The sequence below is a fragment of the Tenrec ecaudatus genome, chromosome 6 (assembly GCF_050624435.1).
Source record: "Tenrec ecaudatus isolate mTenEca1 chromosome 6, mTenEca1.hap1, whole genome shotgun sequence".
NCBI lineage: Eukaryota > Metazoa > Chordata > Mammalia > Afrosoricida > Tenrecidae > Tenrec > Tenrec ecaudatus.
The window spans coordinates 10446052-10472370 of NC_134535.1; the positions used below are offsets into that span (position 1 = coordinate 10446052).

At 38.3% G+C, this 26319-nt stretch overlaps 1 protein-coding gene across 5 annotated transcripts in view; it reads right to left on the reverse strand.

Annotated features, from left to right (window-relative positions):
- MRTFA (myocardin related transcription factor A) overlaps window positions 1–26319 on the reverse strand; it is a 224268-nt gene that overhangs the window by 122238 nt on the left and 75711 nt on the right. For 2 of the 5 annotated variants that reach the window (XM_075553609.1, XM_075553612.1), the window contains exon 1: window positions 11626–11746. The exons of 1 other annotated variant lie outside the window; for it this stretch is intronic. In XM_075553609.1, coding sequence (XP_075409724.1) covers window positions 11626–11671 — 46 coding nt within the window. In that variant the 5' untranslated portion in view covers window positions 11672–11746. Of the gene's footprint in view, window positions 1–11625; window positions 11747–11818; window positions 11925–26319 lie in introns of those variants that run through there. 2 more of the 5 variants (XM_075553610.1, XM_075553611.1) reach the window with 2 other exon arrangements.

Consider the following 26319-nt stretch of genomic DNA (forward strand, 5'->3'; position numbering starts at 1 on the left):
CATGAATAACAAAACCTGGGTTTTTAACTGCAATCTCAGATTCAACATAAACAAAATGGCTATAAGGTCTGACCTGCTCACCTTTAAGCATTCCTATAGAGACTCAAGTAAGATGAAAGTATTTTGTAAGTGATGCCTTTTACAAAATCATTATTTATGTCAGAAAAGTTACTTGGGAATAAATTGGCAACTTAAAAGATTAAGGTGAAAGTCAGGGTACTTCCAATAGATTTATATGCATGTGAAAGCTTGACCATGACTGAGGAAGATAGGATAATTTATGCCTTTGAAGTATGTTGCTGGAGAAGAATATTGCAAACAATATATACTTGAGTAGAAGCCAACCCAAATATCAGCCAACGCACCTAGTTTTACCACAAAAACTGCATTAAAAATGTGCTGAAAAAAACTCAGCTTATACTTGAGTATATATGGTATATCATAAACTGCCAGAAGAACAAACAAATCTGTCCTGGAATAAATACAGCCAAAATCCTCCTTAAAAGCAATGGTGGTGAGCCCTCATCTCTTGTTATTTGAGCATGTTATCAGGAAGAATGCTCAGTCCGTGGAAAGGATATCATGCTTGGTAAAGCAGAAGGTCAGCAAAAAAGATGGACTGACAGATGAATTGAGACAGTGGTTACAAAAGTGGGCTCAAACATAACAAGGAAGATGGTGTGGGACTGGGCAATGTTTCATTCTATTTGTACTAAAGGTCACTATGAATTGGAACCGGCCAGGCGTCCTCAAACTACCAGAGGCAACATACGGCATGCTGAGGACATTTATCTGGCCCGCTGGGTGTTTTTGCCTCATTTTTTTTACTTCAAAATAAGATATGTGCAGTGTGCATAGGAATTTGTTCATAGTGTTTTTTTAAACTATAGTCCAGGCCTCCAACGGGTCTGAGGGACAGTGAATTGGCCCCCTGTTTAAAAAGTTTGAGGATTCCTGGGCTAGGTAGTACTTAACAACAACAAAAGTTAGTGAGATGAATATCTATTAAAAAATGAATAAAGTGATTACAGAAACTAAAACCACAAGGTTGAAATCATGTTACATATTGCAATCCTAATATATGTGAATTAACAAGAACGCTATTCTGACAGGTTTGGGTGGTGACAACTTGAACTCCCAATGCTTTTAGCCTCTTCAACACTTCCTCCATCTCTTTGGCCATCATCTGAATCATCAAAGAAAGACAAATGGAAAACAGGAAGAGGAAAACATTTGTAAGTACTGACAGATTCCCCAAAGACAAAATCTTAAGAATGCTTGGGATCAGGCTCTCACCAAAGATCATTCTCTATTTCCAACAATGTGAACAGCTATATGCTGAATATGAAATTACAGTGGTTTCTGGGCCCATAATACTCCACTGCTTGAGGCTGTCAAAATGCAATTCTTGGGACTATTATCAATGTACTCTCTAGGCTCTATCCCAGCTTGGTATGTCTTAAAACAGAGGGCTGAAGTACCACTTTGATTTTTTTCCCCCTTCTCAAACGTCCTGTCATCCAGCTGATAGGCTTATAGGGACCCCACAGCACAAGGCAGAACTGCTCCTGTGGGTTTCTGAGGCGTTGATGCTTTATAGGCATAGAAAACCATGTATTGTTCCCGTGTTGTTGTCAGGTGCCATCTAGTCGGTTCTGATTCAAACCAACCCTATGTGCAACAGAATGAAACAGTGCCAGGTCCTGTGGCATCCTCACAATTGTTCTTATGTTTGGATCCACTGTTGCAACCACTATTTCAATCCATTTTGTTGATGGACTTACTCTCTTTTCACTGCCCCTCTACTTTACCAAGCATGATGGATGTCGTTCTCCAAGGACTGGTCTCTTCTCACATGTCCAAAGCACATGAGACAAAGTCTTGCTACCTTGCCTCTAAGGAGCACTCTGGCCTTACTTTTTCCACGACATATTTATTTGTTCTTTTGGTGCTTTCAATATTTTCTGCCAGCACTACAATTCAAATGCATCTACTCTTCTTTACTCTTCCTTATTCAATTTCTAACTTTTAAACACAAATGAAGCAATTGAAAATACCATGGCTTGGGTCAGGCAAACCTTAGTCCTTAACATCCTTGCTATTCAACACTTTAAGGAGGTCTTGTGCAGCAGATTTACCTAATGCAATCCATCTTTTGATCTCTTGAATACTGCTTCCCTGAGTATTGATTATGGATCCAAACAAGGCAAAATCCTTGGCAATTTCAACCTTTGCCCCATTTATCATGGTAACATCTACTGGTCCAGTGCGAAGATTTTGGTCTTTACATTGAGTCGTCATCCACACTGACAGCTGCAATCCTCGATCTTCATCAGCAAGTCCTTTCCGCTTTCAGCAAACAAAGTTGTATTATCTGCATATTGCAGGTTAATAATCCTTCCTCCAATCCTAATGTCACATTTTTCTTCATATAATCCAGCTTCTCTGATGATTTTCTCAGCATACAGATTGATTAAGTATGGCCAGATGATGCAACCCTGATGCATACCTTTCCTCATTTAAAAAAATCATTTTATTTGGGGTTCATATAACTCTAATCACAATCCATACATCCATCCATTGTGTTAAGCACATTTGCATATACGTTGCCATCATCGTTTTCAAAGCATTTTCTTTCTACTTGAGCCCCTGGTATCAGCTCGTCATTTTTCCCCTCCCACCCTCTTGAACCCTTGATAATTTATAAATTATTGTTATTTTTTTCTCCCCACGCCTTCCCCTTACCCTCCTGGTATAGCTACTCTCAATATGGGTCCCGAGGAGTTTATCTGTCCTGTATTCTCAGTGTTTCCAGCTCTTATCTGTACCCATGTATATCCTCTGGAATAGCCAGATGTGTAAGGTAGCATTAGGGTCATGATAGTGGGGGGAGAGAGGGAGGAAGCATTTAAAAAACAGAGGAAAACTGTATGTTTCATTGGTGCTATACTGCACCCTGACTTCTTCCCACCCTCCCATTCACATTATGATTATTCACTTCTCCCCACTGCCCCTCCATTCACATTATGAGTTTTTGCTCTGGGTCTCATGTCTGATACCTGATTCCATTGACACCTCATGACCACAGAGGCTGGTGTGTTTCTCCTATGTGTTACTTCTCAGCTAGATGACCACTTCTTTATCTTCAAGCCTTTAAGACCCCAGACACTTTATCTTGATAGCCGGGCACCATCAGCTTTCTTCACTACATTTGCTTACGCACCCACTTTGTCTTCAGCAATCATGTTGGGAAGGTAAGCATCTCAGAAAGTGCCATATTATTAAAACAAAGTGTTCTTGTGTTGAGGGAGTGCTTGAGTAGAGACCCAATGTCCATCTGCTTCCTTAACACTAAACCTAGATCTATTTCTCCATCGTCATATATAAATATATTTATGTATATACATGCCTGTATTTAGATCTCTATAAATGCCCTTTGCCTCCTAGTTCTTTCCTCTATTTCTTTTTACTTTCCTCTTGTCTCATTATCATGTTCAGCCTTCATTTGGGATTCAGTAATTCCTATCAGTTACAATGCCCTTGATCAAGCCTTACCACACTTCCTACACCCACCTCACCATTGATTTTCAGTCGTTTGTTGTTCCCTTGTCCCTGGGTTGGTTAACACCCACTTCTCCACCTCCCGCCTCCTATGTGCCCCCGGAACCGTCATGCTGTTGTTCTCTCTTCCAGTTTGTTTATCCCGTCTGTCCCATTCAGACAGACATGCCGAGACAACAATATGCACAAACACAACACCGAGCAAACCAAAGCAATAATAGAAATAAAACAATAACTACAACAACAACAAAAACAACCAACGACCTAAAAAGCCTATAAATAGTTCAAGGTTATCGACTTGCTGTCCTTTACAAGTGTTTTCTGTAGAGTCTGATGGGGCACCATGCCCTGGCCCCACAGTCTATTTTTGGTGTTCCCTGGGGACATTGCTCTGCTCCCCTTGCTGCTCCGTTGTACATCCCCCCAGCGTCTCGCCTCAGTGTGGTGGGGTCAGGACCCTTTCCTCATTTTAAACCATGCAGTATGCCCCTGTTCTGTTTGCACATCTTCCTCTTGATCCATGTACAAGTTCAACATGAGCACAAGGAATTGGTCTGGAATTCTCATTCTTATCAAGGTTATTCATAATTTGTTATGATCGAAGTCATAGTTACATGTTTGGCTGCTAACCACAAGGTCAGCAGTTTGAAATCACCAGCTACTTCATTGGAGAAATACAAGCTTTCTACTCCCCCAAAGAGTTACACTCTCAGAAACCCACAGGGACACTTCTACCCTGTACTACAGGGTTGTTATGAGCCAGAGTCAACTGGATGGCAATGAACTTGAGTTCATTCTCCCCTACCCAGTCCATATTTAGAGAGATTCTTGATATTAATTTTATTTAATTACTTTATTTTCCCATTTAGAAAATTAATCACATATATGTATTACAAATTAGGACTTCTGCTCAGCCTAAAGATTATGATTGTAAAAATCTTTGGATTCCAGATAAATATAAAGAAATCGGCTTTGAGTAGGCCTCCACAGTCTTGGACCAATGTATAATTTCCCTGAAGCTTTTGCAAAACTGAAGATCTCCCAGGGACTCCAAGTTAAAAACTAGCATTTCGAGAAGACAATGCCTAAAAGCTCTAGTACAATCACTAATACATTTGACAAATGTGTCTTAATGAAAAAGAAGATTAAAATAGAAGTGATAAGTCAGCATCATTTTCAAAAGGTACTTTCAAGTTCTAGAGCCAAACTAATGCAAACATCTTGCTTTTGATCCTTTAGAGAGTAAGAGAATAATTAAGAAGCATAATAAGCTAGACTGTGGTCTAGCATAAAGAACGTTGTCCTTGGAGCCAGACTAACCTGAGTTTAATCTCAGCTCTATTCTTTTATATTGAAATTTTACTGTTTTGTCTACTTGTTTGTAGGGGGGTTCAGTTCCTGTGTTTTGTAGAATTTTCTGTATATGAAATCCAGGATAGGAAAATCTACAGAGAGAGACAGTAACTGGATTAATAATTACATAGGAACATGGCAGAGAGGTGGGAAGATAATGGGGCGCTAGTAACAATGAGTTCAAGAAAATGCTCTGAAATTGATTGTGGTGGTGATTTCACAACTCTTCTTAATATGACTGAAGAATTAAATTGTATGATATATAAAGTAATATGCCAATAAAACTATTAGACAAAAATATCAGTTCTACCACTTAAGGAATACATGACCTATTATTTTTAATCCTAACATTTCTCCACTTAATCAAATAGGGATATGAAACACAACTATTTCTAGGGTTCAATATATGGGAAAGTACCTAGCACACTGTTTGGCCTACAGTAATGCTGACATGAGCTACTTTTAATCAAGCATTCACAATATCCTAGGCACCATGCTGAAAGCTTTGCATATGTTTTCTCACGAAATAATGATTAAATACATTTCAGTTTCTTTCACCACCAAGAAAATAAGATCTCAAGATACATATAAAACATGGAGCAATTATAATGTGGTACATGTATCAGATATGAAAATCATCAGCTCAAAATATGATTTCTCCTTATTACTCTCTACCTCTCAAAAAGCAACCCTCTCTGTGCTTGGAAAGTTAATCTGTTTGGAAAAGCAGTGTTTAATGTTTAAAGCCTGAATTCAAATGTCTGTCCTACCCCTTATGGTATTTCCTTAAGTCTCTCTGAGCCTGTTTCCTCCCCTGTAAAACATAAAACTGCATAAGATGTTGTGAATATCAAATGTCATACATAAAAACACTTTAGAAATACAACAAAAGGTTCACTATTGGGTTTATTTGCTCTATGCAGTGGCCACCTAGTCTTGTTCTTTAGGCACTCTGTATTGACCCTACTGCCAAGCACCTACCCATTTGTGTGACTCTGTATGATATTGAGGGTGCCCCAGACCCGTCATCATGAGCTCCAGCCTGGTACTGCCCTTTCCTTGATGAGAGCAGGGCAGAGCAAGTTGGCGTTTTGGTGGTAGTAGAGCAGAGCTTTTCAATTTGTTTTTTTCTTCCCCTTGTTATGATAAAGAAAGTCATTTCAAAAATAATATATGCGGTAATCATAAAAGAGACGTTCCAAGAAAAATAAGACTGTATAGGACTCATCTTTATTTAATTTGGCACTGTTTTAATAAAGTTAAAACAGTGGTTTATAGGCTTGACAGCTTGCCTCATCCATAAGGAAACCAAAAGGAGGAAAAGAAAAACGATAAAAACAGACAGAAGAATCTAAGTCCTCATTCTAAGGGGATTCCAGATAAATCCCGAGCCAAAGAAAGGGTGGTTAAGATGTTACCCAGAGTACTGATGACAACAGCTGTTTGTTTGCCTACCTGTCTTCTGAGGTCATCACCAAGGTATGAGATCATCACCAGACCAGAGAAGAAGCATTCTGACCAGGAAGGAGAGACAGACACCCAGGCACTGGTTTTTATCTCTATCTCCGAAGATGGGAGTTAGTCTGAGTAAGGATAGAAACCTGGAATGGAAAAACCCAAGGGAAACCAAGCTCTCTGGGGGAAATTATAAACAATCTCATACATCAGAAATCTCTGACGGTTCCTTTGTAAGTATGTTGTAGCAGAAAGAACACTGGCATCTGAGTAAGGAAATGAGTCCCTCCCTCGTCCATCTCTGTCTTTAATTAACTGATTTCAGCAAATACAGTAACCCCAATTAGCCAACATTCTTATCTTACATAAAACATGGGACAACAATATATCTAAAGGTTTCTTCAAGTTTAAAAACCCTTGAGTGTAAATTCAAAACACAGGATTTAAAAAAACCTTTATCAGTGGTTCTCAACCTTCCTAATGCCTCGGCCCTTTAATACAGTTCCTCATGTTGTGGTGACCCCCCAACCATAACATTTTGTTCGTTGCTACTTCATCACTGTAATTTTGCTACTGTTATGAATCGGGCAACCCCAAAGGGTTCGCAACACACAGGTTAAAAACTACCGATCTATATGAATACTTTGGAAGTTTTAGATTCTTAAATTCAGAAGGCTTTAAATTTTGCTCTTAGCTCTTTACACACCTGACTGACGTGAACGCAATCAGGTGTGCCTCCCTTAAAAGAGCTAATGCAATATCCAAAAACAGGGCAAAATTACTTGCCCATAACCTGCCCTTTCTGTTCTACCATCCTTTCTTCAACCTTATTTTATTCATTACCACTGTTGCCTCATATACTATTCTAAAATATACCATTTCAGAGCAAATTATAATGATTATGGAACTTCTTAAAAGCTAATATAAGAATTATGAGGGTGATTCAAAAAGTGTGTCTAACAATGGAATTAAAATATAATAAAATTCTTCCATGATTTTTTTAGGGTTTCCAAGGTTTTTATCTTTTTTTTTTAAAAAAATCATTTTATTGGGGGCTCTTGCAGCTCTTATCACAATCCATACATACATTCATCCAGTGTGTCAAGCACAATTGTACATGCCACCATCATTTTCAAAACATTTTCTTTCTACTTGAACCCCTGGTATCAGCTCATTTACCCCTCTCCCACCTGCCCTCCCTCATGAACCCTTGATAATTTATAATTTTTTTCATATCTTACACCAACTGCTGCCTCCCCACTTTTCTGTTGTCCATCCTCCTGGGAGGGGGGTTATATGTAGATCATTGTGATTTGTTCATCCTTGCTCCCCCCACCTTCACCTTCCCCTCCTGGTATTGCTACTCTCATTATTGATCGTGAGGGGTTTATCTCTTCTGGATCCCCTGTGTTGCAAGCTCTTATTTTATACCAGTGCACATTGTACATGTTCTGGTCCAGCCAGATTTGTAAGGTACAGTTGGGGTAAAGATATTGGGGGTTGGGGGTAAGCATTAAAGAATTTGAGGAAAGTCGTATGTTTCATTGGTGCTATACTGCACCCTGACTGGAAGGGGATGTCCAACTGTCTACAGATGGGCTTTGGGTCTTCACTCCACTCCCCCTCATTCACACTGACAGGATTTTTTGTTCTGGGTCTCTGATGCCTGATCTCATTGACACCTTATGATCCTACAGGCTGGTGTGCTTCTTCCATGTGGGCTTTGTTGTTTCTCAGCTAGATGGCCACTTCTTTATCTTCAAGCCTTTAAGACCTCAGATGCTCTATCTTTTGATAGCCAGGCACCATCAGCTTTCTTCACCACATTTGCTTATGCACCCTTTTGTCTTCATAGACCGTGTCAGGAAGGTGAACATCACAGATGCTGGGTTATTAGAACAAAGTAATCTTGAGATGAGGGAGTACTAGAAAAGAGGACCAATGTCTGTCTGCTACTTTAATACTTAACATATTAATATATGTACACAGATCTATTTCCCTAACATTATATCTTCCATGATTTTTTGAAGCCTCCTCAATATATAAACAGACACCAAGGAGTGACAGAATAAATGGTTGAAGAAAACTTTTAAGAAAATAGTAACTAATTAGCAAACTGCATTGTGAATAAATAATAGGCATGTGATACAAAAAGTCAAATGCTCAAAAGATACAGATTTAACAAACAAAAGAGGACTTCAGTGGATAGAAAGGCTGTGTTCTATTGCTTAGGTTAGGTTAGGTAGCCCATGCATTTATGAAATATTTCATTAATAATAAAGATAACCCAATTATCTTGTAACACAAAGACCCCTCCCACTCCAGCCCCTGTCTTTCTTTCTAAAGGTAGCCACGGTTACTGATTCCTATGGTCCTTCCTTCCAGACATATCCTATGCACAAACATGCACATATGCGTGTGAGAGAAAGCGATATGACTTATCAAGAATCCCTGTGTCTCACCAAGAATTGTGAATCATGACAATCTTATCATGATCATACCTACTTAAGGAACTGCCTCAGCTCATCTTCCAAGAGGTGAACACTGTCCCACTGCTGTTCAGCAGAACCTGCTCTGAGCAAGGACTGTCTAAAATAAATGGGGGCGGTGAGAACAGATAAAATTTTTAAATATACACATGATTTAAAAAGCACAATGCCTGTCTTTATCAGGTGAAATAGGCCAAACCAAATTTCTTCATTCATTCAAAAAATAATTAATATCTACCATGCACCAAGTATAATACAAGGAGCCAAAATGTAGATGAACATATTGCCTTTGAAAAGTTCATTCTATTTGTAGACATGTAAAAATGATAATAGTGTACATGGTAAAAGTAGTGCTATATAAGTGATTACAATCAACTCAATGCCAGTGGGTTAGATCTTATTAAGGGTGCAGACTTTGTCTCTTGAATTCTGTCTATAAGGCTTTTATGCCCATTGTCATCAAGTTGATTCTGACTCAGAGAAACATTACAAAGATGGTATAGAACTAAGGTTCTATGCTTCTTAAGGTTTCTGAGACAGTAAAGGTTTCTATGGGAACACAGAGCCTCCTCTTTCTCCCAAGGAACAACAGGTATGTTTGAACCACCGATCTTGCAGCACAATGCTTAGCCTACAGCCATCACCAGGGCTCTTTGGAGGGGTTTAGGTACTTTAAAAAAATCTCATTAAATGACAGCCTCCCTACAAAGCAAAGCTATAAAAGTATCACATGGAGGTTCTCATAGTCAATTGCTAGAAAATCTATAGTTCATAGATAGTCTAAATGCCTTGACTTTTTGGAAAGAATAACTGGCTTTTGGTATACTGAGGTTTCATAGCAAGTATTTTCATTCCCCATTATAACCAACTACAGCATGTTATTCTGTAGTTGCCAATTTACTGCTACATGTCAAAGTAGTAATGGTTACAGCTTTACAGTGACAGTTTTACAAGACCAACACAGTATTAAAAGGCTTGAACATTTAGGAATGGCAGGTACTCGAGAATTTTCTATTACCCCTATTTCCAGTTTCTCGACTTTCATGTATGTAAGCAAAAGAAAACAAGCAAGAGAGAGAGAGATTACAACACCCTTGTCAAGTTCATCCATACTTGTCTTACATTCTATTATCCTCTGAAAGTTTTATGAAGTTGCTGGCCCAACAGATGGGTGGCTAGCCCTGCCCAACATATGTTGTAGGAAAAACAGCTCTCCAGCAAGACAAGAAAACATGGAATCCCTTTCCCTTATAGGGCTGGGAACACCAATACTCTCTCTCTATGGGAAAGCAAGTAATCTTTATTTATGTAATCTTTACCAAGAAAAGTGACTGGGATGAGATGGTCTGTAAGCATCGTGATTAAGGAAGGGAAAGGATAGTTCAAATGCCAAAGTATACCCTCCCCAGGATAAAATATGTACTTTCCCCCAAACAGCAGAGAACAGGAATACAGACAGAAAACCCAAACCCCCGCCAGTTTAACAAGGAATTTACTTCGAGGACAGTTGGGAAATAATCAGATAAGCATACTATCTCATTTAGAACACAACGCTTAACAGATCTGTGGGAGGAAAAAGAAGGCAACCTGGAATGCACAGCACATAAGAACAAAAAACTCAAGCTCTAAATGACTCATCTGGTCATAACTGTAAAACCAGACAGAACAGAATGGTAGTGATACCTTTGCTCCTTACCACTTCCCTGTCTAGAAGGCTAATCTGATAGCAACCGATCCTGTCTTCAACTGATGGCTATCTGGACCTTTCAAAATACGACCTAAGCGCTCCCCAAGGAGGGCAGTGAGGCTAGAGACAGTATCTGCCAGAACGAAGAGTCTTATTCTCCTGTTCACGGAGGCCAATGGATGGGAAGAGGTCTTCAAATGCAACTTGTATGAATAGTTCAAGATAGACTTTGAAACAGGAAAATGCTATGAACTGCATTTTAGCAGAAAACTAAAAATAACAAAAGAACATTCCCTATTTTTAGATATCTGACTTACAAGTTTAAAACCACTAAAAGTAAACTCCCCGGATGCCATCAAGTCGATTCCGACTCACACAGACCCTGTAAAGGGTTTCCCAGGCTGTAAATCTTTAAGGGTACATACAGATCACCTCATCGTTCTCTTAGAAATAAAAGAAACCATTAAAAAATTCTAAAACAAATTTCTGAACTTAGAAAGCTGTTTTTAGAGATAAAATTTCCAAAATTTTGCATTCTTTTTGTTACTGCCTACTGCTCAAACCTCTCCATCTTCTAAATGCAGAGTCCCAGGCCTCTGTGTTATCAAGTACATGCCCATAGAGCTCCATGAGGAAAGATAAAGAAGGACATAATCAAGAAAGAAAAAAAATTTTAAAGATGTGCTCACAAAGAACTAGAAAAAACTAAATGGGGATTAGAGATTAAAGATAGTACATATAAATCAGCAAAAGCAATTTAGTTATCTATCGTTAAAAGCAGCACAATTAAAAAATACTGATTAAAGAGGTTCTTTTTTTCCTCTCCAATAGAACTCCTTACTGAAAGTTCCTAAGACCGGTAAGTGTCTAATTCAAAGTATATCTAAAAAACTAGACCTTCAAATTAGAGGGAAATTTCTTTTAAATTTTTTTACACAGAAAACAGTACATTTACTGGACAATTCATGTTTTTCCTTAATCCATCTTCCTCCCCATCTCTGTTCAATCCTGCTACAAATATGCCCAGCTTCTTTGGAAACGCCTATAGCACATAGGAATTGTAGGAAGTCTGGGAATTACCTGACTGTACAGCCATCATTAACATCTCAGGTTCCAGCAGAGTCATGTTGAAGCTTCTCAGGAACAATAGCCCACAAAAATAATGAAGGAATTCAAATTCACAGCGAAAACAAAAACCTACACCTTCCCCCCCCCCTGCTACCCCCCCCCTCAGATGTCTTCAGAGGCTACTGAAAGCCTTCATCAATCTCACACGCGTGTGCACCAATCCGTCTGAGAGCACTCACTCCCCTGCTCGGAGCAGCTACCAATCTCTCCACTCTTCAGGCAAGTTGAGATGGTACAGAGTTGACTTACTGCCGACAGGAAACCAAAAAGCGCTCAAGTTAAGACATATGAAGTGTGGTTAGAACAGTGAGCGGGCTCCTCCCCTTGCTAGTCATCTCTTGGGGGGAAGGGAGAGACATAGAGAAAGAGACGTTAAGAAAGCAGATCAACTGCTTTTTCTTTTGCAAAAGAGAAAATGAGGTTTTGTTCAGAACCCCATTACCAACTGCTTTTTCTTTTGCAGAAGAGAACATGAGGTTTTGTTCAGAACCCCATTATAAGGGTCTCTGCTGCTAATGCAGTTAGAACAATGCATTAAATACACCAAGCAACTCAATCCTGTGGCAGAAACAGTCCAGTGGATAAGCCATCAAAGAAAGAGCAAGATAAATATAGGTAAATATGTATACGGAGCAAATTTTCTGAAAAAGAGCTCCAACAGTTTTTCATCGTGATATTTATAGATTACAGGGCAAGTTGAATAGTTAACTACAGAAGCTCAACTATTTCTCCACCCCCACTCCAATTAAAATATCTGTTTCAAAAGCTCATTTGAATACACTCCAGTGCTTTAAGCTCTCTCTCAGATCTACCAAACTCTTAAAAGAAGCTGTGCTTGTGCCCACGGGACGTGTGATCAGTGGAACTGACAGCTTACCCAACTTTTGTTACTTGGCTTTTCTAAAATGCTTTAACTCATGCTGCATGCATGCAAAATACAGGAAGATAGTCCCAATGTATAAGAAATATCTTTTCCTGAGAAAGAAAACACCACTCCCTTTTCTACTTTCAAATCATTTTGCACAGAACAAGATCTTCTAAATAACGGAATGAACGGAATTTTATCTTCCACTACAAAAAAAGGGGAGGGGGTAAAACAAACATAGCAATTATTATTTATCCAAACTAAAAGCCCATTTATTCTCTTCACAGTATTTAAAAATAACCAATATTCATAATAATGGTATTAAGATACCTTTCGGCATATTTGACTGGTTTTTAAGTAGCTGAAAGTCAGCAATTCAAGTACAGCATGCATGTTTAGCAGGAATTCCTCAATCTTTCCCAGCCTCTATTTTTAAGACTATACTCACACTCAGCACAGGGGGGGGGGGGGTCCTAAGGTTTGTACAGGCAAACAATAAATGACAGCACAAAGAGACCATGGATGAGAAAATGGACCCAGAATAACTGGGGATCATATTCTGTGATTAGAAAAGAAAAGGAAAAGGCAGATTTGAGGTGGAGGACATTCTGTGGTACCGTAGAGGAGGGAAAAAGCTTCCTTTCTTTCTCACTCCAAGAACATTATGTCTACAAGAAAAGCCAGAAAAGCTCTATATAGAACTGTGGGGATGACTCAACAGGCAGTGGAGTGGCAGCCAGTGGGGGGCTGAACACTGTTCTGGGAAGACAGGCCTGCATCCAACAGCATTCGCCTGGCCGCTCTGGCAAACAAGCTTTCAAACCGCCTTATGAAAAGTGGGCATGCTTCAACTCTCAGCCTACATGACAGTCTGGTCAGAGGTTAGCAGCCCAAGGAGAAGCATCTCTACAAGACTGACTCATTCTTTTGTCCCAATGTGGGTGTACAATTTGCTGTGTAAGACTTTTTCACAGGAAACAAATTCTCACAGTCCTGTAGTTACAGAGAAATAAATACAAAGGATAAGATTCCCTCACAGAGGTTGGTAGGCAGGACAGGGGGCCCGCTGTAGAAGAGGGTTGGAAATGCCACAGTATTTCAGTCCCACAAGAGATTCTCACAGCCATACTAGTAGTAACAGTAACACGTTTTAATTAACATGTTGACTTTTTCAAAGCAATTTCATGTCCATTATTTCATGCACAGTTTGGGATAAAATTTGGCTAATGAAGTCACTTTTTCAAAAATAAATTCTTAGTCTATGACTAAGAATTTGCATTTACTCTAAAGAGTATCAAGGGACTCTGGTGGTGTTGTGGAGTAAACATTGGGCTGCTAACTACAGGGCCAGTGGTTCAAAACCATCAGCCACTCAACAGAAGGAAGCTTTCTGCTTCTGTAAAGATTTGCAGTCTCAGAAGCCCTTTACAGGGTCACTGTGGGTCAGAATCAACTTAAAGGCTGTGGGTTTGTCTTTTTAATTTTCTGAAGTGCCGACTGCAGTGACAGATTCAGATTCACTGTAAAAGCATGCTTTAAGTTTCAGACTCTAAAAATCCAAACTCTTATGACAGTTTCAGCCTCTCTTGCAATGAATTAGCACCACAAGTTAACACTACCAAGGGAATCTACGATAGCTCTCTTCATTCTAATAAAATAATAGCTTGGTTTTTGCTTCCACAATAACTTTCTAGTTAATCAACATAGGTTTAATATGACCTGCATCCTCTATTAATTCACAAGACTGCAGGATGTCAATAGTTTTAAAATGCTTAAGGTGTGAACAAACCTTTTCCACCATCTTGTTCCCCCCCACTAACAGATTCCACAAAAGCCTTAAATGCTCAGGATCAAGAGGAACTAGACAAGTTTTCAGATTAGTTGACCTTTTTATTTGATTTGTTATAGTTTCCTACTCTTCGTAAAACATCCCACTTCCTTGATTTTCTTAACCCTACTTTCTCACCTCTCTATCTGATCTTTTCTCCTGGAGTCCCAAGTGGCTCCTCTTGCCTGTCTTCTGAGCAATCTCATCCTTACGTATGGTTTGAACTACCACCTGTATAAGCCGAGTTTTCCAGACCATTTTTAATGCGGTTTTTGTTGTAAAATTGGGTGCCTCGGCTTATATTTGGGTTGGCTTATACTCAAGTACATGCAGTATTTAAAAATATACGACAGAAGTGCTCAAACATGCACAAAAATAAGGAGAATACGACCCCATCACTTAGCTCAAAATGTATCAACACATAATCAAAGTTGTTTCATTTGCCTTGCCACTCCCCAGCCATACAGCATGGGGGCACAAGGGAGTACTCTGTAGAAATTTATAGGCAACATATAATTTTATCCTAACTATATATAAAACTCTGTAATTTGTATATTTTAAAAAAATAATGCCATCATCATACCCAAATTTTTAAAAGCCCTTAATATCTCAACTACTCAGTGTTCAGATTTTCCCAACTGCCTTATAACTTTTTTAAAGTTAAAATCAAAGTCCAAGATGGACACCCCATTTCATTGCTGGACCTCAGATCTCTCATCATCTATAGCTCATACCTCCCTCTTTTAACTTACTTGTTGACAAAACTGGTTGCTTCCTCACATTTTGTGTCTTGTTAACAGTGCCCGTGGTATCACGTACCATGCTGCTGCTCCAACTTCATGTTTCAGTAAATTAACCAGTTATTGTCAAACAGATCCAACTCATGGCAAATCCACGTGTGTCGGAGCAGAACTTCGCTTTATAGATAAATCTTTCAGGGGATAATTTTTTCTGGAAATGGATTGCCAGGTGTTTCTATGCAGGTGGATCTGAACTTTTAACCTTTCAGTTAGCAGCCAAACATGATTAGCCACCCAGGAACTTCTTCCTACTCCAGGAAGCCTTTTCTCAACTTGAGCCTCTCACACCTTCTTCACACCTTCCATATATGTGCTGAGAATCCTCACTTAGGACTCCAGGGAGAGTTCTGGGGGTAGTACAAATGGTTAAGTGCTAGACTACCAGACAAAAAGTTGGTGATTCAAACCTACCCAAAGGGGTCACGTGGTATGTTTGGCCAGCAGCTTCAGAAAGGTCACAGGGTTGAAAAGATATGGAGCAGTTTTACTCTGAGGTCATCACGAGTCAGAATAAACTCAAAGGCAATGAACGTTAATAACAAATGCCCCCCAACACCTGTGCCCACCTCTATTGTTGCTCTTTATCAAATATTTTAATGTCTCTATTCCCAGAGCCAACTAGTCTCTGAGATGGCAGCAGCATTCATACACCACCCATGCTAAACAGAATGAAAAGCTCTTAATTATCATAGAAAATTCTAAATCATAAATAATTGAAATATGGGGCAAGTTCATGACAGTAAAGAATATTTAGAGCACATACTAAAACTGTTATTATTTTTAAAGGCTAATTATGTGTGGAAGAATAGGGTTAACATAAATAAGAAAGTACACAATAATACTCTCAGGAATATTAAGAGCTAATGAGAATGAAAATGTCCAAACTGTAGGGAGTGAATAGGAAAAGCAAAAACAGAGAACCTAGCTCCCCTATAAAATAACTAACCCTTTCATGATTGAAAGATGTCAACCTAATTAACAACTCATCTTATTTCTATGGTGGAATGTGGTACAGACATGTATGCAGACAGAAGGCCTTTTTATCATCTCCGTGAGATTCCAGACACTGCAATGCAGCTCAGCTACTGTGCCTATTTCTGATTTGGGTTCTCGCAAGTGTACATGAGTTTCCTAAAGCACAACTCTACAAAAATATCATCACCATATCAAAATTCCACAGGTTCCAACCAGTTAAGTCTCTCCTCCAGACACTAAGTATTGAGCAAAGTGAAAGGACCCAAAAGATAACATAACGTCACACCCAGGCAAGTGACTACAGGCCTCCACGTCCTGTGCCTGTGACCTGAGTGATCATGCATTCCCTAGGTAAGCTACTCCCAGACTTCAGGAGAGAGGAAGGCTGCATAGCAATGGTTGTGAAATTGGCACCAGACCAGGCAGTGGTTTGTTCTGATGCACGTCACTGTAAGTCATAACCAACTCGAGGGCACCTAACACTATTAAAGGCTAACTTTCCAAAGTACATGCTAAGGACGGTTTGTGCACAGCATCAATGTCAATGTGGCAAAAAGACCAGGGTGAATCAACCTTGACCCTGTCCCTGTTCCAATAATAAGGTTGACTAGAAGATCTATAACAAAAAGACAGTGGGATTGTAAAATGGTACAAGCATTGCAGAAAACAGTATGACACTTCCTTTAAAGGTTAGAAAGAGAAATGCCATATGATGAACCAGCAATTGCACAAAGCATATAGTCTAGAGCAGGGGTTCTCAACCTTCCTCATGACACCTTTTAATACAGTTCATGTTGTGGTGACCCCCAACCATAACATTATTTTCATTGCTACTTCATAACTATAATTTTGCTACTGTCAAGAACTGTAATGTAAATATCTGATATGTAGGATGTATTTTCATTGTTCATTGTTACAAACTGAACATGATTAAAGCATAGTGATTAATCACAAAAACAATATGTAATTATATACTGTGAAATATTTATTTCTAATGACAAATAAAGGAAATTTTGTCTGGAAGCATGGTGTAGCATAGTTAACCTTCTTAATATAACAACAGTAAACTACACTGCTACGTTTTGCAACAGTATGTGTAAAAAGCCAACATCAGTGCAAAGGCTGAGATAGCTTCTTTCTCACTAGATCAGCACATCTGCATGTGCACAGACCCACCTGGAGATGGACAAAGAGGAGCAGGGTCTCAGTTCCTAAGACCATCGAAAATATGTGTTTTCCAATGTCTTAGGCTGTGAAAGTGTCATTCGACCCTAAATGGGGTCATTGTCCACAGGTTGAGAACCGCTGGCCTAAAGCATGAGAGCCACAATACAAAAAGACTATGCACACCCATGTTCATCACATCACTATTCACAATAGCAAAAAGATGGAAACAACCTACATGCCCATCAACAGAAGGATGGATAAAGTAGTAGTATGTACACACAATGGAATACTATGCAGCATTAAAGACTAACAGTGTATCAGCAAAACATATCATGGATAAACCTGGGGAGCACCACAATGAATGAATGAAGTCAACACAGAAGAGCAAACATTGTATGAGACATTAATAAAAAAATTAAGAAAAGGTTTTTTTTTTCAATCATTTCATTGGGGGCTCATACAACTCTTATCACAGTCCATACATACATCTATTGTGTCCAGCACATTTGTACATTCGTTGCCCTCGTCATTCTCAAAACATAAGAAAAGGTTTTCACACTAAAAGAACCATTCTTTGATGGCGTCCCAGGTAAGAGGTGAACAGAAGATTAAGTAACTCAGATAAGGGAAAAAAATCTGGAAACAGATAATGGTTGTGTTTGAATAACATGATGAATGTAATTAATCACTTAATTGTACATGTAAAATAAATGTGCAAATGGCCACTGCTTCATTACATATTTACCACAATTTTTAAAAATAGCAAATTGCCCCAAAGGGGGGGGGGGTTGTACGGCAAAGGGAAATATTAAGAGTCCAGTGAGCTAAACAAACTTAGAAGATGTGACTGGTTATAATTCTTAACAGGACCTGGTGATCTGCTCCTACCTACTTACTCGTTTCATATCACTTTACTCTTCCCATTGACATGCTTGATGGCTGTTCATTCTTTTATGTCAAGGTTTCCTTTTCCAGTCCCCTTCCTTCCTGCCTTGCAAATCAATCAATCAATCAATCAATCAATCTCTCGCTCTCTCCCTCCCTCCCTCCTTCCCTCCCTCTTACTTTTGTATAATCAACCATTTATGCTTTTGCTCTTAGTTTAAATTCCTTCCTCAAAGAGGTCTAATTTGACCAACCCCACCTGAATCAGAACTCTCTCCATAAGATCTCAATTGTTCTGTTAAAATACTTTGGGTTTATTTGTTTTTTAAGCACTTACCAAAGTTTGTAGCTCTGAACTGGCTTTCTACTAACTCTGAATCTTGTCTAAATAAAGATATAACCAGCCTTCTCTTCCTTGCTCATTCCCCTCTCTCCAACGGTTAGCCCAGCATTGGTGCTAAGTAACCACTGAATAACTTTCTCAACATTAATATTTAAGACAATATTTCTATTTCTGAAAAAATGCAGAAAAAACTTTTAAAAGATGTTCACCAGTTGTTAGTCTGCAGGCATGATTAACTGGAAATTATTCAAATGTCCTTTTGGGAAGATAATTTTTTAAGTGATGGTACACTATGGAATGTTATATACCCATGAAAAGATCATGATCCCAATTCTACCTTACAAATCTGACTAGACCAGAGGATGTACACTGGTACAGATAAAAACTGGGAGTCCAGGAGAGATAAAACCCTCAGGACCAATAATAAAAGTGGCGATACCAAGAGGGCAAGGGGAAAATGGAGTAGAAGGGAGGAACCAATCACAAGGATCCACATATAATCCCCTACCTGGGGGATGAACAACAGAAAAGTGGGTGGGGAGAGATGTTTGACAGTGTAAGACATGACAAAATAATAATAATTTATAAATTATCAAGAGTTTGTGAGGGAGAGGGGCTGGGGAAGGGGTGGAAAAAATGAGGAGCTGATACCAAGGGCTCAAGTAGAAAGAAAATGTTTTGAGAATGATGATGGCAACAAACATACAAATATGCTTGACACAATGGATGGATGGATGAATTGTGATAAGAGTTTTATGAGTCTCCAATAAAATGATTAAAAAAGAAAAAAAAGACTACTTATATTTCAAAGACATATACTGCTACGTGAAAACAGCAGTATACAAAACTAGGTTTATACTATTAACTCAGTTGTACTCAAAATATATATTTAGAAAAAGATTGGAGGGAAATATGCAAAATGCTAACATCTCAGGGAGATGGGATTCATGGACAGAGTTTTGCTTGTGGGATTCTTTCTGGTAGCCATTTGTTCTCCAAGAACCTAGCACAATGGTTGATAAGTGAGAGTTTAAAATTGATTATCTCTAATTTACTAGAATTTCACTACTATCTGTCATTTTATCTTACTGTGGTAGTTTGCATACTGCTGTGATGTTTGACAATATGTCACAAGTATTTCAAATACCAGAAGGGTTACCCATGGTGAACAAGTTTCAGTAGCACTTCCACACTAAGACAGAATGGGAAGAAGGACCTGGTGATCTAGTTCTAGAAAAACTGGCCAGTGAAAACCTTATAAATAGCAACAGAACGCTATCTTTTATAGTGGTGGCAGCAGAACCTTTCAGGTTGGAAGATACTCAAAATATAATTGGGAAAGAGTTGGCTTCTCAAAGTCAAATTGATCTTAATGTCATAAATGAAGTAAAATGTTCAGGCCTTTCACTTGCTCGTTCAAAATGAAAATAAAAAGCTGAAAATACCCATTAATAATCAGAACTTATCAAGAAGTCAAACTCACTGCTACTGAGTTGATGCTAATTCATAGCAACCCTATAAAACAGGGTAGAACTGCCTCCCTGTGAGTTTCCAAGGTGTACCCTTTTCTTGTGGATCAACTGGGCGTTTCAAACTGCTGACTTTGCAGTTAGTAGCCCAACAAACAACCACTACATCATCAGGGATCCTTTAATCAGAACTTAAGGATGCACAAAATATTAAGCTAGGAAAATTGTAAGTTATAAAATGGAATGCTTTAAGATAGAGTGAGCTGAAATAGACTGATATTGGCTATTTTGAACCTAATGCAATGCTCACTCATTTATTCCAAGATATATGGAAGGCATTTACTGGCCAACCAACTGAAAGAAATCCATTCCAAAGAAAGGTGATGCAACAGAGTGAGGAAATTAACTAACAGTATTATTAATATCTCATACGAGTATAATACTGCTTAAGGTAATTCAGAAAGGCTTGCAGCAATACATCAACAGTGAAATGCCAGAAATCCAAGCTAGATTCAGAAAAGGAAACAGAACCATGAGTTATCATTGCTGTTGTCACATGAATGTTAGCTGAAAGCAGAGACTATCAGAAAGATGTGTATCTGTGTTTTATTGACTATGTAAAGACATTAGGCTGGGGGAAACCATATCACTCTATGGAAACATTTTAAAAATACCTTCATTGTCATATACTTCACATATCATATAACTTAATTTTTCAGTCATATTAAGATTTGTGCAATCATTTTCACAATCAATTTCAGAACATTTTCTTCTCATACTCATTGTTGTTAGCGCCCCATTCTTCCCACCTCCCCAGCCATGCCAATAGGCAATTATCAATCTAGTTCTTGTTTCTATAGATCTACCATCCTGCATTTCATATACAAAAAAAAACAACATACAAATCAGAGACAGAAATCAAATAAACAAAATCAACTATAATGACTAGACTTAACATAGAAAAATCTCAATAAAAAGGAAAACAAAAAATATTAAACTTCCAGAATGAGTCAAAAAGATCAAATGATAAGGTATTATTTTTAACCTAATTACATCTTCCATATAATCAGCTTTACAAGCTCTCTGTCTGATAGCAAGGCTGTTCATAACCCCAGGTTATAGGCAGAGAGCATTCACTGGAGACATACTCCATATGGGAACCCCACAAATGGATTTGGGGCATCCACTGTCATCCACAGTCATCTGCAAACCAGGTGTTCACAGGGGATTCACAATTTAAGCTCTGGTATCATTCCCTTCTTCAGCTTTAGATTTTACTATTTATAATCCTTGGATCACACAGGCTGGTGTACTTCCATGTAGACTTAGTTGACACCTCATATACATCCAATATTGATGAATAGGAGTTCTAGAAAACTTAATTGTGTTTATGTGGAATATGTACATGGACTAAAAGGCAATTGTTCAAATAGAGTAAAAGAATTCTATGTGATTTAAAATATGTGTGCTAGGGCTGTATCCTTTGTATATAATTAATCAATCTGTATGCAAATAAACCAACAAACTGTACTATATGAAGAAGAACATGGCATCAGGATGAAAGGAAGACTCATTAACAACCTGTGGTATGCAAATAATATAACCTTGCCTGTTGATAGTAAAGAGGACTTCAGGCACTTTCTGATAAATATCAAATACTACAGCCTTCAGACTGGATAACGTCTTAAACACAACGAAAAAGAAAAATCCTCACAATTAGACAAATAAGCATCATCACAAACTGAGAAAACATTGAAGTTGTCAAGGATTTCATTTTATTAGAATTCACAATCAATGTTCACAGAATCAGCAGTTAAGAAATCAAATGATGCTCTGATTTGGGCAAATCTATGCACAAAATTTAATTCCATTAAGTAAACTCTGACTTACAGTGATCCTACAGGACACAGTAGAAATACTACTGTGGGTTTCTGAGCCTGTACATCTTTACAGGAGTAAACATCTTCATTTTTCTTCAACAGAATGGCTAGTGGTTTTGAACTGTTCACCTTGTATGTGGTTAGCAGTTCAACTCTTATTAATCCATTACCCCATCAACGTGCCTGATATTGAATAAGACCTCTTACTGTAAAAGCAAATCATTTTGAGGACTAAGGTGAGCCTGACTCAAACCATTGCATTTCAAATAACTAACATGCATTCACTGAATAAAGAAGACCAAAGAAAAATGGTTCCCTTTGAAATATGGTGTTGGTAAAGAATATTTAATAGATCATAGATGGATACTTAATATTTACAAAGAATATTTAATAGATCCAGAAGACAGTACAAATATGTCTTGGCAGAAGTACAATCAGAATATTCTTTAGAACTGAGGATGGTGAGAAGATCTTACATATTTCGGATATGTTATCAGGAGGAAAAAGTCCCTGGAGAAAGACCTCATGCTTGGTACAGTAGATCAGCAAAAAAAAGGGAAGATCGTCAACAAAATGGGTTGACACGGTGGCTACGACAATGAGTTCAAAGCACAAAGTTATGATTGTGAGGCTAACAGAGGCTAGTGTTACTCTGAACTGGAACCGATCTGACTGGCACCTAACAGCAGCAGCAAACTTGGAATGAAGAACCACTCACTCACCCACTGCCATCGAGTCGATTCTGACTCAGTGATACTACAGAACAGGATAGAACTGACCCTCTGGGTTTTCGAGACTGTAACTCTTTATAGGAGTAAAAGTCTTATCTTTCTTCTTTGAAGCAGCTGGTGGTTTCAAACTGCTGACTTTACATTTAGCAGCTAACGTGCAACCTACTATGCCACCAGGGCTCCTCATGGGTTATGACATTCTCTAAGTCATATGTAAGGAGAATCAGTAAATTTAGATATTTAAGATTTAGGCATTTCCACACTGGCTGGGGTTTCTAATCTAAAAAATCCTTGACAACCAGGCTTCCTGAGGAACTTAAATAACTCTCCTTTTCTCAAGAAAACAGTATAATTTAGATCAGAAGCTGCCCACTCAAATGTTTTACTTTTTCTAGCAATCAATTCGTAACTCCTGTGCAGCACTAAAGCATGAAAGGATACACTGTGTACCCTTACAGGAAAAAAATTACAGTATCTGCCTGTTCTCTCAAAGGCTGTGCATGAGAAAAACAAATGGGAACTTTTTACAGCTTACACAGAGAGGAGATTCTCCAAGAAAGAACAGTAAGTCTCTTGCTTACGTCCCTTTACCTAACATTTTCCGTCCTTCCTTTGGAAAAGATGATGACAACAAATGTACAGATAGATATGTTTGACACAATGGATATAGGTATGAATTGTGATAAGAGCTGTAAGTGCCCCCAATAAAATAAATTTTTTTTTAAAAGAAAATAATAGAATTCCATTGGGAGACCAAAAGACCACGAATAGGCAAGAAAGGCACTCTTGAAAACTAACAGGGTCGCTTCCCACCTCCCATGTACAGTGGTCATTAAGGCTGTGATGGTGCAGGGACAGGCCAACAAAACAAGGAAGAAATAGCAAGCTCAGACACACACTCAGCCTTAGTAAGCCTTTGACATATGAAAGAGTTAGCTTTGTTGCCCAGTGGAGAAAGAAGAGCATTTTCAGCAAGTAAGAATTCACTTCTAAAAAGGTGAAAAGGAATCCTATCTTAACCCCTACATAAAGAAAAATAATAATCCCATATGTACCAACTATATAATACACTAACTATAAAAAGACTCATAAATCAACTACATCACATTTAGGGATTTTCATTAAAAGAGTACATAAAGAGAATGAATAAAAACAAATCACAGACTGGGAGAAGATATATGAGCAACAACAAACTAGCATTCAGAATATATAAAGGATTTCTATTATTCAACAAGAAAAAATGACAATACTATAGAAAAATAGACAAAAAATTACACACTTCACTAAAGAGTAAATTTAAGCAGTCAATAAATATAAGAAAATATATGACCTTCTTGAAACAATTAAATAAAAATCAAGGGTGTGATATGGCATTTTTATATAACTAGCAGAGGAGGAGCCATTAGTCTTAATTTTATGCACTAGGAAGGATATGGGGAGCCTGATGGTGTAGTGGTTACGCACTGGACTGCTAATCTCATAGTCAGCAGTTCAAAACTACCAGTTGCTCTTCAGGAGAGAGTTGAGACCTTCCACTCTTAAATGCTTCCTCCTCCCACCCACCCCTCCACTGTCATGATCCGAATCCTACCTTGCCAGCCTGACTAGACCAGAGGAGGTACACTGGTACAGATGAGAACTGGAAACACAAGGAAACCAGGGCAGATGATTCCCTCAGGACCAGTGGAGTGAGTGGCGATACTGGGAGGGAATAGGGAGGGTGGGTTGGAAAGGGGGAACCTATTTCAAGGACCTGCATTTGACCTCCTCCCTGGGCGACATAAAAGAGAAAAGTGGGGGAAGGGAGACATGGGACAGAGCAAGATATGACAAAATAATAATTTATAAATTATCAGGGGTTCATGAGGGAGGGGTGAGTGAGGAGGGAGGGGAAAAAATGAGGACCTGATTCCAGGGGCTTGCGTGGAGAACAAAAATTTTGAGAATGATGAGAGCAACGAATGTACAAATGTGCTTTACACCATTGATGTATGTATGGATCAAGATGGGTGGTGTATGAGTCCCTAATAAAATGATTTAAAAAAAAAGAAGTGGGGGAAAGTGGGAAGATGCCATTATATTTTAATTCATTTTTTTCTACACTCTAAAAAAATCCCCATATTATACGTAACCTTAAATAACGCATTGTTTAATGGTATTTTTAAAATATTATATGCCATCTATGTAAAAAAAGGAAAGAAAATGTCTTGAAAACGACTGTGGTAGTAATTGTACAATACTGTTTTATGTGATTGATGGAATGTTATGATATATGTAAGAGCTCCCAATAAAATATTTTTTAAAAAGAGTTATAGACGTGGAAATCCATAGAAACAGTTCTACTCTGATCTACAGGGCCACAATGAGATGAAAACGACTTAATGGCAGTGAGAGTGAAAAGCAAGGTTATGACAAGCAGTGAGAACTTTCATACACTACTGGATAGAATATAAATTGGTACAACCACTTTGCAAAACAGAAGTTCAAATATAATATCCTATGACCCAGCATTTTCATGCCAAGGGATATAAGGGGCTTTAAAAATTTTGTGGGAAAAAAGGGAATTATAAAGATAATGGAATTTTTCTTTACAAACCATTTTCTTTCTACTTCAGCCCTTGGTAACAGCATTCATTTTTTCCCTCCTTCCCGTACCCTCATGAATCCTTGATAAATTATAAATTATTATTAGTTTCATATCTTGCAGCATCTACTGTCTCCCTTCACTCATGTTTCTGTTGTTTGTCACCTTGGGGGGGGGTTATACATCAATCATTGTGATCAGTTCCTCTTTTCTCTCCCCACCTGATAATGGAATTTTTTTACAGTCTTTGAAGGCTCCTTGTACTTCTATATGCATGGACCAGGATAAATGAAATAGATTCCTAGCAACACTAAGTAACCCAAACCTGTAACCAACTCACATGTCTATCAGTAAGTACAATTGAATTTTCAAACATCATTATCCATAGAAGCATCCATTATTCAGCGATTAAAATGGATGAACTACAGTTACATACACAAATGAATACTAAATACTCTTGGGCCAAGGAATAAAAAAGGAATACAGAACTGTTTAGTCATCTATATTGATTAGGAATAAATCTATAGCATGTCAGAACTTTTGGAACGTCAGAATAGTGACTAGTTCTAAGGAGGAGAGATGGAGTTGTGATTGGAGAAGAGTACAGGGGAGACTTCCTTGGGGCTGCTAATGAGCTATTCTTGAGCTGGGTAGGAGTGACAGAGCGCTTTGCATTATGGATATTCTGTAAGCTATCACATGACTTATGTACCCTTCTGTAGATATGTTATTATTTCCTGTAAAAGAAAAGGGAAGGACTTGAATGGGAAAATACTTACCATCAATCTAATTTCAAGGGATTAATGGAGCCCTGGTGGCACAGTGGTAACGAGTTGGGCTGCTAACTACACAGTCAGTAGTTCAAAATTAATAGCTGCTCTGCAGGAGAAAGATGAGTCTCTCTACTACCACAGAGTGTAACAGTCTCAGAAATTCAGAGGCAGTTCTCTGTCCTCTAAGGTCACAGAATTGATTCTATGGTAGCACGTCTGGTTTTTGGATTAGTGTAAACCTCAACTTTGCAGCCTAATTTTTTTTTAACAATTTATTGGGGCTCATACAATTCTTTTCACAGTTCATACATATACATACATCAATTGTATAAAGCACATCTGTACA